The 12,764-nt window shown below is 40.8% G+C and overlaps 1 protein-coding gene across 3 annotated transcripts; it reads left to right on the top strand.

Moving 5' to 3' along the window:
* Positions 1–532: 532 nt before the first annotated feature.
* On the top strand, positions 533–9,307 carry ccnl1a (cyclin L1a). Of its 3 annotated transcripts, XM_044031854.1 has the most exons (10): positions 540–870; positions 1,103–1,177; positions 1,791–1,900; positions 3,690–3,810; positions 3,901–3,965; positions 6,323–6,422; positions 6,545–6,649; positions 6,965–7,218; positions 7,362–7,460; positions 7,576–9,307. In XM_044031854.1, exons 1-10 carry the CDS (start codon positions 631–633, stop codon positions 8,039–8,041), a joined length of 1,635 nt encoding a protein of 544 aa, XP_043887789.1. In that variant the 5' UTR covers positions 540–630; the 3' UTR covers positions 8,042–9,307. The 3 variants fall into 3 exon arrangements, with proteins under 3 accessions (XP_043887791.1, XP_043887790.1, XP_043887789.1); XM_044031856.1 differs by lacking the exons at positions 6,545–6,649; positions 6,965–7,218; positions 7,362–7,460; positions 7,576–9,307 and adding an exon at positions 4,437–4,450 and having other exon boundaries at positions 533–870; positions 6,323–6,391; XM_044031855.1 differs by lacking the exons at positions 6,323–6,422; positions 6,545–6,649; positions 6,965–7,218; positions 7,362–7,460; positions 7,576–9,307 and adding an exon at positions 4,437–6,206 and having other exon boundaries at positions 533–870.
* The last annotated feature ends 3,457 nt before the right edge of the window (positions 9,308–12,764 follow it).

Genomic DNA, 12,764 nt, shown 5'->3' with positions numbered 1-12,764 from the left:
AAAATAAATGTAAACGGAATAATACAATGCAATAAAAATAATAATACACGTGTATGTAAAATGGTTAAATCATGTAAAATTAAATGCCAATTGTCGTTTAAAAAACAGCCAACCAAGGGAGATAAAAGGCCACACAAAATAGGACAGTTTAATATGCGACCATACATATATGTACATAAATATGTTTAAAGTAGTCAAGTTTCAAGAATTAACTAATGCAACATTACGATTGCCAACTGCCATTTAACATTTAAGTGCTACGTGAAAACAGATGAGGTAAATCATCACCAACTGTAACTCAACGGAAATATGATTTGTCAGACATACGGATTATACTTTGGTACCCTGACCGGAATATAAGTCTTACATTAAATGCATACCAGCAGCAATGAAAAATAAGAGTGAAACTCTCAAAATTCTAATATAGTTTGTGAGTAAAAATAAAGATATGTTAATTTTGTTCAGCGATACCAAACTGTTCGACTATTTACTCCCGCGGATGTGCACATGAATCGGTTTTCAGCGTCGCCGTGACGTCACTCAGTTTGTCAGTCACCCTGCCGCTCCTCCGTCGTTCTATCGAGGCAACAGGCTGAGAGCTGCTATCCGAGCTGTATTTTCGGGGTGAATATGGCCGCAGGTCCCCTCTCTGTATCTTCCACCGCATCCACAAACAACGATGGCATTCTTATTGGTGACAAAGTGTACTCAGAGGTGTATCTTACAATCGACAACTCTCTCATACCGGAGGAAAGGCTTTCGCCGACGCCGTCAATGCTCGACGGCCTAGATTTGAACACGGAGACCGACCTTCGCATACTCGGATGTGAGCTGATCCAGTCGGCGGGCATTCTTCTCCGGTTACCACAGGTAAAATACTTCTGGTGTTTCCGTATCGGAATACGGTTAAATTTCATTCATAGTACATCGTTATTAGTACACATTTGGCACCGAAGCACGCCATGGCCTGGTTGTTAGCGGCTAATAACGTTAGCTGTTAGACGTTGGCGTGGTGGAGTTAAAATGGCGGCGATCTATTGTGCAAGGTTGAGCTATTTTACACAAAGCATAGGATAAACAGGATGTTTCGTTTCCCCCGCAGGTGGCGATGGGAACTGGTCAGGTGCTCTTCCATCGTTTTTTCTACTCCAAGTCCTTCGTCAAACACAGCTTTGAGGTAAGTTCGTCATCGGTATTGTAATGGTATGAGGCAGCATTTTGCTATGTAATGTTAGCATAGGTTGTCGTCGTGGTTGCGTTTGGGGCAGCCATATTGTCGAGACGTCGCGCGAGAGTTTCCCAACATCTTACGGTCAACGATGAGGCATTCTGAATAAACGATGAATAAAACGAGTTGTTACTGGATCACTAGTGGGAAAACTTCTAATGTCTGAAAGTCAATCGGTTGGTGGGTGGGTGGGTGTCTGAACACTAATGTAGAGTATCAGTTAAACTGCCTGTTTTGTAACGTTCTTAAATTACATGTGGTAATGACAATAATTAAACATTACTGCTGTCAGGTCAATATCACAATATTAATTAAAATATCTGTTTATGTTGAAAAATAATGTAAAACGGCATAGTCATAACGTAATATGTAACTGTACATAAGCATGTACAACTAAACTTAAACATATGTTGTCTACTTAATGTTGAAAATATATTGACTTATAGTTGTGTCCAGCTGAAACTAAAAGGAAACACTTAATACCCGCACTGCTGATGCGATTTTACTTGACTCAATCAATTTTTTTTTAACTGTTCCTCTTAACTTATTTTTACCCCAACAGATTGTTGCTATGGCTTGTATCAACTTGGCCTCCAAGATTGAAGAAGCGCCCCGGCGAATACGAGATGTCATCAATGTTTTCCACCATCTGAGACAGATGAGAGTCAAAAAGTAAGTGTGGATATTGAATCCAGTTCTCATTTTGGAAATACTGTATTGTGTTCTTTTCACAGTGGATTTCTTGAATTGTATTTGGTTTAATTTTTGTACCCAATGCTGTTTATTGGATGTTGTTTTTTTCTGCTCTGTGAAAGTGCCCTTCTGTTTATCCATGTACTCTAAACCATTTTAAACTTTTCAGTTTCCACTTCAGTAGTAGTTTCAAACGTGTAATTGTCTACATATGACATCTGAGTTTGACATTACACTGAAAATCAGCATTCATTGTTAAAATTAATGGAGTGCATTACAAGACAAGGCACAGCTGGATTACTTTCACGTGCCTTTGTCTTTTTAGAAATTTGTTCATGCTGGTACTATAGACCTTGGCATTAACTTGCATTCTTTTTTCCCTTGCAACCAACTAACAGCGACCAGCTACATTTACCAAAGCCTGGGTGATGTGGAATGGTACGTAAGATGAAGCAGTCGGCATGACAACCATGATGCAAGGGGGTCACACTCCTCCCCCAGACACACCCCACCCCCTCCTGTGGGAGACACCCGTGGTCTGAGCCACCGCGGGGCACTGGGATCGGGGATGACAGGTTGGCCGAAAATCCTTGGCCCCCGGGGCGCATTGAGGACTTCTGTGGTTCATTCTTAAGCTTTGGGTATCTGTCCGTCAATCTGCGGGCCATTGGGTAATGTAGTTCTCTTATGGCTGATCCTCACCTGCATTTTGTTTGTGCTACATTAGCAAAACCTCATTCACCAAATGTTACCCATGGCTTTCATTGAAATATCACTTTGTCCATTAAAGTTAATAGAGTTTAACTAAAGTTGCACATCTGGATTATGAATTAGACTAGTGTCAGTGCATGTACCGCAGCTTCAGTAGCTTGGCTTCATATGTTTGTAGTTATAAAAGAGATTTAAGATGTCTTCAAATTTAGATATGGACATGCAATGGCCAATTCCTTAAGGTGTAGTATATTTCCCCATGCTCATGGTTTTTTAGTGTGATGATGTTACTGGGGATACTGAAACACTGAAGATGATCGTTGTTGTCTCAGGGAAGGTAAAGTGCTGAATCACTGTTCAGTCATATAGAAAGTAGTAGAGGGACGTTGGCTGGAATTTTGTGTTCCATAGTCCCTTATGTAGTTGGCTGGTGGTTCATAAGTCCACATCTCTAAACAGCACTTTTGTAATCTGTATGTTTATCTTTTGCACATTTTGAATAATGTGCTTTATGTAATCAGCATACCATGGTGTAGGCCATCACAGATTTATCTCAATTGTGAGCTAATGTGTAGTCCTTCTACAAAGAAAACTACTTATTTGATAAAAAGTATATATACCGCTGCATGAGAGAGTATGTTGTCAGTTGTTTATTGAATTGAATATTGTAAACATGTATGCTATCTATTATATAGAGTGGCATGTGATCACTCATAGTTGTGCATTTTGTTTGACTTTAGTCAGGTTTAAAGACTGTTGCTGCACCTTGAGATAGATGTTTTCTGTTGATATTTCTGTCAAAGCCGTGTCATTGGGTGGTGGAGGTTGAGGACTGTCTTAAAGATCCCACAAGTTTTATCAGGAACCACAGGAGTCCACAAACCCCTGCAAACTGTCAGGCATGCAAACAATTAAACCTGTTGCTTTAAGTTGGTTGAAAGGGGAAAAAAGCAAAAGAGAACTTGATATCAGAAGGGCACTTTCTTTCTTTCCTTTATTTTACCCTCATTTTGAAGGGGGGAGCCATTATTTTGTTTTGATTCCTTTTATAAACTAGGACTCCAAATCCACTGATACTTGATCAGAACTACATAAATACCAAAAACCAAGTGATCAAAGGGGAGCGACGCATCCTGAAGGAGCTGGGCTTCTGTGTGCACGTCAAGCATCCACATAAGGTGAGCTAAGGTAGACATACAGTAACCAGTTACCCATCAGAGCAATTTGGGCTCTTTTTTGGTAAATCCACGATTATTTTGTAATTCTAGATTATCGTCATGTACCTCCAAGTCCTGGAATGTGAACGGAATCAGACACTTGTCCAGACGGCCTGGTAAGTTCCTTTTTAGTTCATCACTGACCATTCCTCACAGCAGCAACCTGTGTCATGTCTGCAAGAAGTGCCACCAGACCTGGGCTAAAGATGAAGTTGAATGAGTTTCAAAAGTTGAATTGAAGAGCACTTGGTTTATCTGCCTGGAACTCGAGACAGACCTATATGTGGAAACAACATATGTCAGATAAGTGATATTCAAGTGCCCTGCATGTTATTAAGCACAAACTTAAAACCATTCGACATCCATTTTGCCCAGGTCTGACTGAGACATTCCCTCACTCCATTTTAACCCTTCCACCTCTTGTTTTTTTCTCTGATAGTACAAGTTGTTATATTTACAAACCTGTTACTGTTACCTGTGAATCACTCTTGCCTGTCTTTACATGGCTTTGCTGTAAGTCTGATTGATTTGCAGTGCCCAGGGAACTTGGTTTAACTTTGTCCTTTCTCTCTACTCTTTGATTAAAGGGTAGTCCATGCTGGTAAGTCACATAAAGAACCTCTGAACTCTGCCTCCTCCAACCACATGACCTCAAGAAGCTCCCCCTTTTGGCTGACTGCCCCTCTCCAGACAGCCAATCCCAATGCCGAGATTCACTGAAGGGGGCAGGCGGGCCTTTCCCAACAGCCTACATCATCTTGTTTTCTCTTGGGTGTCCAGAAGGATTTGTATTTTTTGGTCTTGCTACATAGGTTTCATCTGTAATTCTTATTTTGCCAGATAGCTAATAATTAGATTTTTTTTTTCTCGTTTCATTGCATCAAGCAATGAAGTAAACATTGCCAGAACAGACTAACTTTTTTTTACGAGTTAACCTGCCTCTTTTTTTGTAATGTTAACAGTAGTATACTATGTCCTGTCCCCAACTGACATGGTGTCAAGACATGTGTCTGTCTTACAGGCTGATCCAGTTCTCTGGTTTTGCCTCCAAGGATCGGTCTCATCCATGCAGCAGTCAGAATTCAACGGCCTCATGTTTTCTTAAGTAAACTTGGCAAACCCGTCTGCTTAATAGCAGGTCTGACGAGCAGGATAGAGCAGGGTTCTTCTCAATTATAATTGCTCATTGTGTACACATACAGTGTATGGAAATGGAGAAGTGTCACCTGTAGAAAGGAAGTTGCACTGCTTTGTTATCACTATTCATGTCCCTTTTTGCCTGGTTGTAGTTGGGTTTTTTATAGTCCCTGAGTCTAAACAGTTAGGAGTTAGTTTATCTGGAATTTTAATCATAATGTTTGTCACATTTTTTTTGTCTTTTTGACTTCTATGTTTTCCAAGGACATAGATGCTCACACCCACCATTCCGTTTGCCTGATTGACATCCTGGCCATTGTATCTCCTCTAACTCTCCCAGTGGCTAATCCCAATTATCATTTGTACTGGTCAACCTACTGACATCTGTTTGTTGTGTGCAGACTCAGTAGCGAGGCATAGTTTGCCATTTCATATCCTGTAGATAAGTCCTTCAATGCCACATGGAATGGAATTGAGTTATGGGCTAGTAGAATCGGTGATCCTGTGGTGGTCAGTTGCAACTCTTGAATGGATGGAAACTTGGGAAGTGGGAAGTTTTGGTTTTTGCTCGAACCTCTCAGTCACTATGAAGGTCACAATCTTTGTGGTCCATACACTATATGTGCTGAATAGTTGACCAGTTTTACATCATTTGATGACATCACCATGGAACTGAATCACAAACCCTGTCTGTCTTGCTTCCTGCCATGTATTCTGTCCTTCCATGTTACCTGAGGTCTAACAATCTAAAAGTGGCCCCTGCATTTTTGATGGCTGTTCATCTGTGTGCTGCATGTCCCCACCTTTACAAGGCATATGTCATTGTCTTGATCATCATTAGTCCAAATATAGTAACTCCAGGGTCATTGTGTGGTGAAATGGTCTTGGCAGGTGTTCAGTGTCTTCATGTTTTACCAGTGACATAATGGTACCATGTCACATGGATGCCCCAGAGAAAAATGGACAAAGTTAAACTTAATTAAATGTGTGTTTCACAACAGGAAAATGAAATCTCAAATGTGCAGCTGATGTTATTATAGGTATTGGGTCTAAAGCTTGTCTCTGCCTTGAAAGCTGAAGTCCACAGATACTATATTGTCAGCATGTCATTGACCTGTTGATGTTACTCATTTGTACATGCAATAATCAGCTGTTTTTGTAATCTGCAATTACAAACGAAATAATTTACTTAAACGCACTGAGAAAGATAAGATAAATATCCAAATATTAGACAATTTTTCTGCAGTAGTAACTTGAAAGTGTGTGTGTGGAGGAAGGTCGTTTCGTGTGGAGAAAATACTATGTTTTGGTTCTTGTCTTCTTTCTGCCTTTATAGGAACTACATGAATGATAGCCTGAGGACGAATGTGTTTGTGAGATTCCAAGCTGAGACTATTGCCTGTGCGTGCATATACCTCGCTGCCCGAGCTCTGCAGGTGAGAGGACATTAAACTGATTTGATTTTTCTTGTCAAAGATACCACAGATTTAAACTATCATTGATTTGCTGTGTAGTATGTCCCAGTGTTGCAATGTTTCATCTGTCCTTTCTCCCCCAGATACCCCTGCCATCCAGACCTCATTGGTACCTGCTGTTTGGCGTCACTGAAGAGGAGATTAAGGAGATCTGCATTACCACATTGAAACTTTACACCAGGAAGAAGGTACTTTCTCTTTATTTGTTTAGGTTCTCAAAGCCAGATATTCTGAATTTGTTGTGAGCTGAGCAACTCCAAGATACAAATTATACAAACTTGGCACACTTTGATTAATTATTTCTTTGTTGTACTGATATTGTTGGCAATATATAATACTGTTGGAAAGTCTGTTTATTTCCCCTTTTAAGTGGTGTTACACTTGTAAGGAAATGTTGAGCAGCACAGGTGTGTGGCCCTCCGGGAACCAGAAAGATAGCAGGTGTTGTTAGAATAAAACCTGAACATTTTATGTGAACTGACATTGTGATTATTTTTCTCCAGCCCAACTATGAACAGCTGGAGAAGGAGGTGGAGCGGAGGAAGGTGTTTTTGGCCGAAGCTAAGCTGAAGGCTAAAGGCTTGAATCCTGATGGTACCCCTGCACTGTCTACGCTGGGAGGTTTCTCTCCTGCTTCCAAGCCCTGTTCTCCAAGTGTGGTCAAGGTAGATGAGAAGTCCCCCAATGCGCAGACACTCAAGCCAGTGAAGAAGGAGCCAGATAACCGGACACAGGTCAACAAGAGCCCCCATAATGGGTAAGAATACAGGCATTTTGTTTTGAGAACATTTCAGCTGTTGGTCTTTTTGCTGTACTTCTGATAAAAATAAATTTTCTGAGTGAAGGATAGTAAATTCCTGTCTTTCATTAATTCAGTTAACTTTCTTTATACTTCATAAGGTTAAGGAAAGAAGTGAAGATTGGGAGGAGCAGCAGGAGTGGAAGTCGATCCCGTTCAAGAACGCGTTCCCGATCTAGATCTCGATCACCTCGCAGACAGTAAGATCACTTAGTTTACGTAGTTTTTTCATAGCATCACACTCCCTATCTGAACATGTAGTATAATTAAATTAGTTGAATGTATTCCTAATGTTATTCTTTTCCGTTTCCACAGTTACAATAGCAGACGCAGTCGCTCCGGGACCTATAGCTCTCGCTCACGTTCTCGCTCCCACAGTCGTAGCCCTTCGCCTAGGAGGCACCCGCCCTCGCCATCTCTCCCTCACCTGAAGTCCAAGACGAGCCACCACAGCAATAGCGACTCCAAGTCCAGTGGACGCCATAGCAACAGCGGAGGTGGAGGATCTGGCCACAAGAGGAAGCGCTCCTCTCGTTCTCGTTCACGGTCCCGCACTCCGGTAAAAGCAGACAGGGACCGGGACAGGGAGAGGGAACGAGACAGAGACCGCGGCTCCTTTGACCTGGCTACAAAGAAACACAAACACGAGCGAGGGGGGCATCGAGGCGACAGAAGGGAGAGGTCTCACTCTTATGACCGAGACAGAGAGCGGGAGCGCAGCCACAAGAGCAAACACCACAGCAGTAGTGGACACTCAGGACACGGTCGTCATCGGCGCTGAGACACATGTGTATATATATATTCACTCCCAACAGACTAGCTCCAGGACTGATGGATACTGACATGTTTTCATTATACTCAAAACAAAATCAAATTTGTCATGTTCCGAGTGAAAAAAGTAAAGCTAATATTTGCAGCCTATCAGATGATGCTGATATGTCATGGGGCTAAGTGACCAACAACTGTCAAAGCTAAATGCTGCACATCTGTCAGAGAACATGCCGAGTTTGATTTAATTTTGTGTACTTAACAGCTGTCATAGTTGGTTGACTGGGTTCCTCACGCGCATCCTTTAACTGACCATTAAACCATGATTTACAGGAATTTTCTTCAGCCATGATCTGTTGTCTCAAGTTAAATAACAATTGTAGGACCACAAGTTTTTGTCATGATGGAAAAGTTAAATTAATCTTGACATTGGATCCAGTAAATGTAAACACTTTTGAATTGCTGCTGCATGTACAAACCTTTTGGTGATGGAACATTTGTCTCTGACTCTTGTCTCCACAGCAGTGGTGTGCAGACTGTGGAAACCTTCACCAATTATCTGTAGCTGATAATTGGTGAAGGTTTGCATCAGAGGAATCCAGGTGACAGCAGTAACAACCAGCGTGATGAGTGCTGTTTATACATTTACATGTGTTGAGCCTTTATTTTCTTCTTCACCCAGTTTTTGATCAGTGGTTGACGGGGAGGCGTTGATGCAGCGAGACGATCAGTCCGGGACCTGTAGGTTTTTATTTCTTCCCATCATGCCCTCCTCCACACACCTCTACCATCCCTCTAGCTTACCCTTATGTCTTTGGTTTTACATGTAAAGGTATTGACTTGGGGGGGTAAAAGGAAACTTATTTACAGTGTAAAGATGGATTCATATCCACTGACTAAATGTGAACGCTTTGATTTATAAAAGTGAATTTCACAGTGGAAAGAGTGAATGAAAAAAAAAATGTAAAATAAAAGCAGAAAGCATTCAGGAAAGATCAATATGTTTGCACAATATGTGACTGGCAGGCAATTTTGTGTTTAATTTGCTTTTGTTTTCCTTTATGGACAGATGCATGTTGCTCAAGCTGTGTTGTACAGTTTCAAAAAAGCAAACTGGTTATGTTTTTGGGTTTTTTTTTCTTAGTTTTTGGTTTTTTTACAGCAGGGGTGCAGACTTCATTTCAGAACATTTTAGGGTTGTCAATTTGTAACACTGGTTTTTAGTCTGCACGTGTTCATGTCCAATTTTTATTCGATAATAAATGAGTTATGCCACTGACCTGTTCTTAATCTTTATTATTAAAAAAGAATGACATCTACAATATCAGTCATTGACCTATATATACAATAATGCTAAATCCTGGAGCATACTTACAATGATGTTTAACTTGAATGGATGTTATTTACTGTTGCACTAGTTATGTCAAGTAATGTTCAGTTGTAACGCACATCCAGATAAGAGTTGGTGGTGCAGTGGCTAGCATTGTGTGGTTTCTCTCCAGATACTCTGACTGCCTCCCACAGTCCAAATGAGATTCATAGAGATGTGAATGGTTATTGGTCCTGCGATGGACTGGTGACCTGTCCAGGGTGTATCCTGTCTTTCCCCTGTGACCCTCATGTAGAGCATAAAGTGAAAAAGAATGGACAGATGAGATTTAGAGGTGTGGAGTTCCCTGTTGCTGAGGGTTATTATTAATGTGTGTTTGAGCAGCAAGAGGGTGCTGTTGGTTTGATAATTAGAAGAGGTTTACATGTAACCATTTCCCACACTTCACAATAATCTGACATGTCAAATTGTCTCCAAGTTTTATTAAGAGCACCCTTTAAAATCACTTTCAGAAATGTGATGCATACATTTGCTCTTTAAAAAGTGGGTCCTCATATAATTTGTCTGTTTTTTTTAAAAGACAAACAAGTTGATTTAACACTCTGCCAAAGTATTGGGTAACACACAGTCTCCCTAAGAAGCCCAGGTTGCTCACACAAATGTGTCCACGGTTCAGCCTGGCTGCTGTCCCACCACATCTATCAATCTATGTCTAGTGAAAGGTCAAATTCCCGACTGAGACAAGCCTAAGAAGTGTGTTTGAAATCCCACCTGACATAATCAGCACGATGAAAACCCAGCTCTGAACATAAGCGCCCTCTCACCAGCAGCTCATGAAATGTTAGGCATAAGGTATGAATAAGATAACCTGGCCGATTCTCTCCCTGCTGTAAAGAAGAATGATCGGGGCTTGAAAAGATTTATGTCCTGTTCCTGGTGGTTAACCCCCCAGCCTAGTGTATACAGTTGTAAGTCATTGTATTTAACTGAAACTCACCGCGTGACATTGTGTGACACTGAAACGGAACATACAGTGAAGAGTCTAAAACCTGGGTTTCTTTTTTTAGCCTGTGTAAATGAGCAGCCGTAACAAGGTTATTGCCATTTTTAAGGACGATCATATGTAGAAATGTTTCTTTCTTCACCCTGTTATTGACAACACGTGCATTAATACACAAGGTCTGCTCCAGCCTGACACTATAAAGAGGTAATGTCTATACAATTACAAACACTGGCTTGGATTTATGCCCAGCAATGTTTAGACTCCATGGGAGGAGGAGGAGGAGGAGGAGTGTAATATTTGCGCATGTGCATCAGGGATTGGACAAACTGTTTATAGTGTGAACAAGTGCATGAATATATGAACAGATGTCAAGAAACAATAGTATACAGTCATTTCCTCAGGTGTACAAAAGTTCAGTTGTCAGTTGTGTTTAGAAAAGAAATTGCATTCCGAGCGTCTGACAACTGTTTTTTCATCTGAATTGAACGATTGAATCATAATTCAGTAAAGTACAACGCAGTGAGAAGTTTCCTAACAGTTCACAGTGATTGAGGTGGTCTCGTGGGTGTCGTATGTGTTTAAAGTGCTTTGAACAACTTTAAATGGGAACTAACGTCGGGAACACCAAGTCCTCAACAAGCCAGCGGCAGTTCAGTCAATTGTGAAACAGATTTCAGGATTACAATATTCTTGATAGATTGACTGCAAGAGGGAGATCCCATCAGAGATACTGCAGCGAGTCTGTGGGATGATGGAGGAGAGACACGCATGAGTTGATAAAATGTTCTGGTTAAGTCAACCTATGGAATCATTTTATTCTTTGTCCTTGAGTGAACTTATTGTATGTGTGGTGAGTGTTAGATCAGCGTCCTTAATTCAATATTTCTATCATTAATTCACATTAGTCATAGTGTCATAATCTCTAGGAGATTGGTCAGAGATAACCCCACAGAAACTGCGTGAGCCGATGAAGCAGCACGTCATCACTATTGCCTAAACTGGACAAAGCTGGACTTGCACAGAAGCACTTCCCACTTTGTTGAAATTAGTATTTTAGTAAAGATACAAAAAAAATACAATTTAAAGTAATTTAAGTAATTCAAAACTCTTCTAACACACACATTCATTGCTTAATGAGGACCTAAGCAAGTGACTGTCGCTATTTGTACAGAATATAAACGTAAATGCTGTGGTGTTACATATTGGTCGCAGTTGAACAACATTTTGCACTTTGCACAAACACACAGTACGTTTACATGCACAGTTTAATAAACCGAAGGCCATAGTCCGACTAAGACAGGCAACTGGACAATTTGCAGAGTCCAAGTAACTCCGTCTGTAGGTGGCGCCGTATCGCTCTATAAGCTTGTGTATATCAAATCAGTTTCCTGTTGACCTTTACGTCACAAGAAAGAAACAGTGAACGGTGTGATGGATTGTGCTGTGGTTCTGTTTGTTTCTGTACATGTTAATCATGATACAAATGAGATGGAGCATGGCTCTTGTGGTCGCTGTGCTGTCCAAAGAAAGATGCCGCCTCCGTATTATTTCTGGCAACAGGACTGCAGTCGATATGTCGTCTCCTTCTACTTCGGGGTCAAGGCCTAGTCAGACTCTAGTCCGACTAGGCGTATACATGGAGGAGTAATCGGACTATGAATCACATTATCCAGGTATGTTTACATGACATAAAGAAAACATAAAGAATTATTGTCTTAGTCCGACTAAAATCTTTAATCTTTTAGCTACAGTCCTGTCCTCTCTCCCTCTTCCTTTTTATCAGCATTACTTGCAGCTCATCTTTAGGAATTTTTTATTAAGTGGCAGAGCTTTTCTGTGTGTTTTGGCATCAAGGTTTCAAGACCAAAACATCTCAGCTTGCGAGCAAACCAAAGGCAGTGGTCGTGTGGGAGCAGCTGCAGTTATTCAGTGATACAGTGTGCAGAGGGTTTTTATATCATGACAGCATCTGAGGGGGGGGAGTTATGGTAGCTTCCAGGCATTGGTACCTTTTGTTTCCACAAGGACTGAGGCTCTTGTAAAAGTGTTTAAAATGTTGTTCATTTGTTTTGGGATTTGTAAAAGTGCTTTTGCATTTATGTTTTATTCATTTGCTTTCAAAAATGTGAATTTGTCTCAAGCTTTTGAAAGTGTTTCACATTTTGTAATAATGGTTTGCATTTCCAGGCCACCGTACGATGGCCCTGGTGCATCATCGAGCCGTATTTTAAGACATGCCATTATGCCATAATTCTTAATTTCTTTTTAGCGTGAGGAAGAGAATCTGCATTTACTCTACATGCACTTTAATGATCTTACTTACGTTAAGTGGAGGTGTGACAGGACAGAACGAGACATGGGAGATTGATTTCTTTATTGTACAATTAGAAAAGAGAAAAAGTG

This window comes from Solea senegalensis, linkage group LG8, assembly GCF_019176455.1.
Source record: "Solea senegalensis isolate Sse05_10M linkage group LG8, IFAPA_SoseM_1, whole genome shotgun sequence".
NCBI classification, from domain to species: Eukaryota; Metazoa; Chordata; class Actinopteri; order Pleuronectiformes; family Soleidae; genus Solea; species Solea senegalensis.
The sequence above is the reverse complement of the archived record's forward strand: the minus strand, read 5'-3'. Positions and strand labels throughout refer to the sequence as shown.

What these genes read in the sequence shown, in the direction of transcription:
- ccnl1a (XM_044031854.1), top strand. Translation starts at nt 631, where the DNA reads ATGGCCGCAGGTCCCCTCTCTGTATCTTCCACCGCATCCACAAACAAC. An exon ending in TCGTCAAACACAGCTTTGAG is followed by an intron (nt 1,178 to 1,790) that starts GTAAGTTCGTCA and finishes TTACCCCAACAG; the next exon opens with ATTGTTGCTATGGCTTGTAT. An exon ending in AGACAGATGAGAGTCAAAAA is followed by an intron (nt 1,901 to 3,689) that starts GTAAGTGTGGAT and finishes TTTATAAACTAG; the next exon opens with GACTCCAAATCCACTGATAC.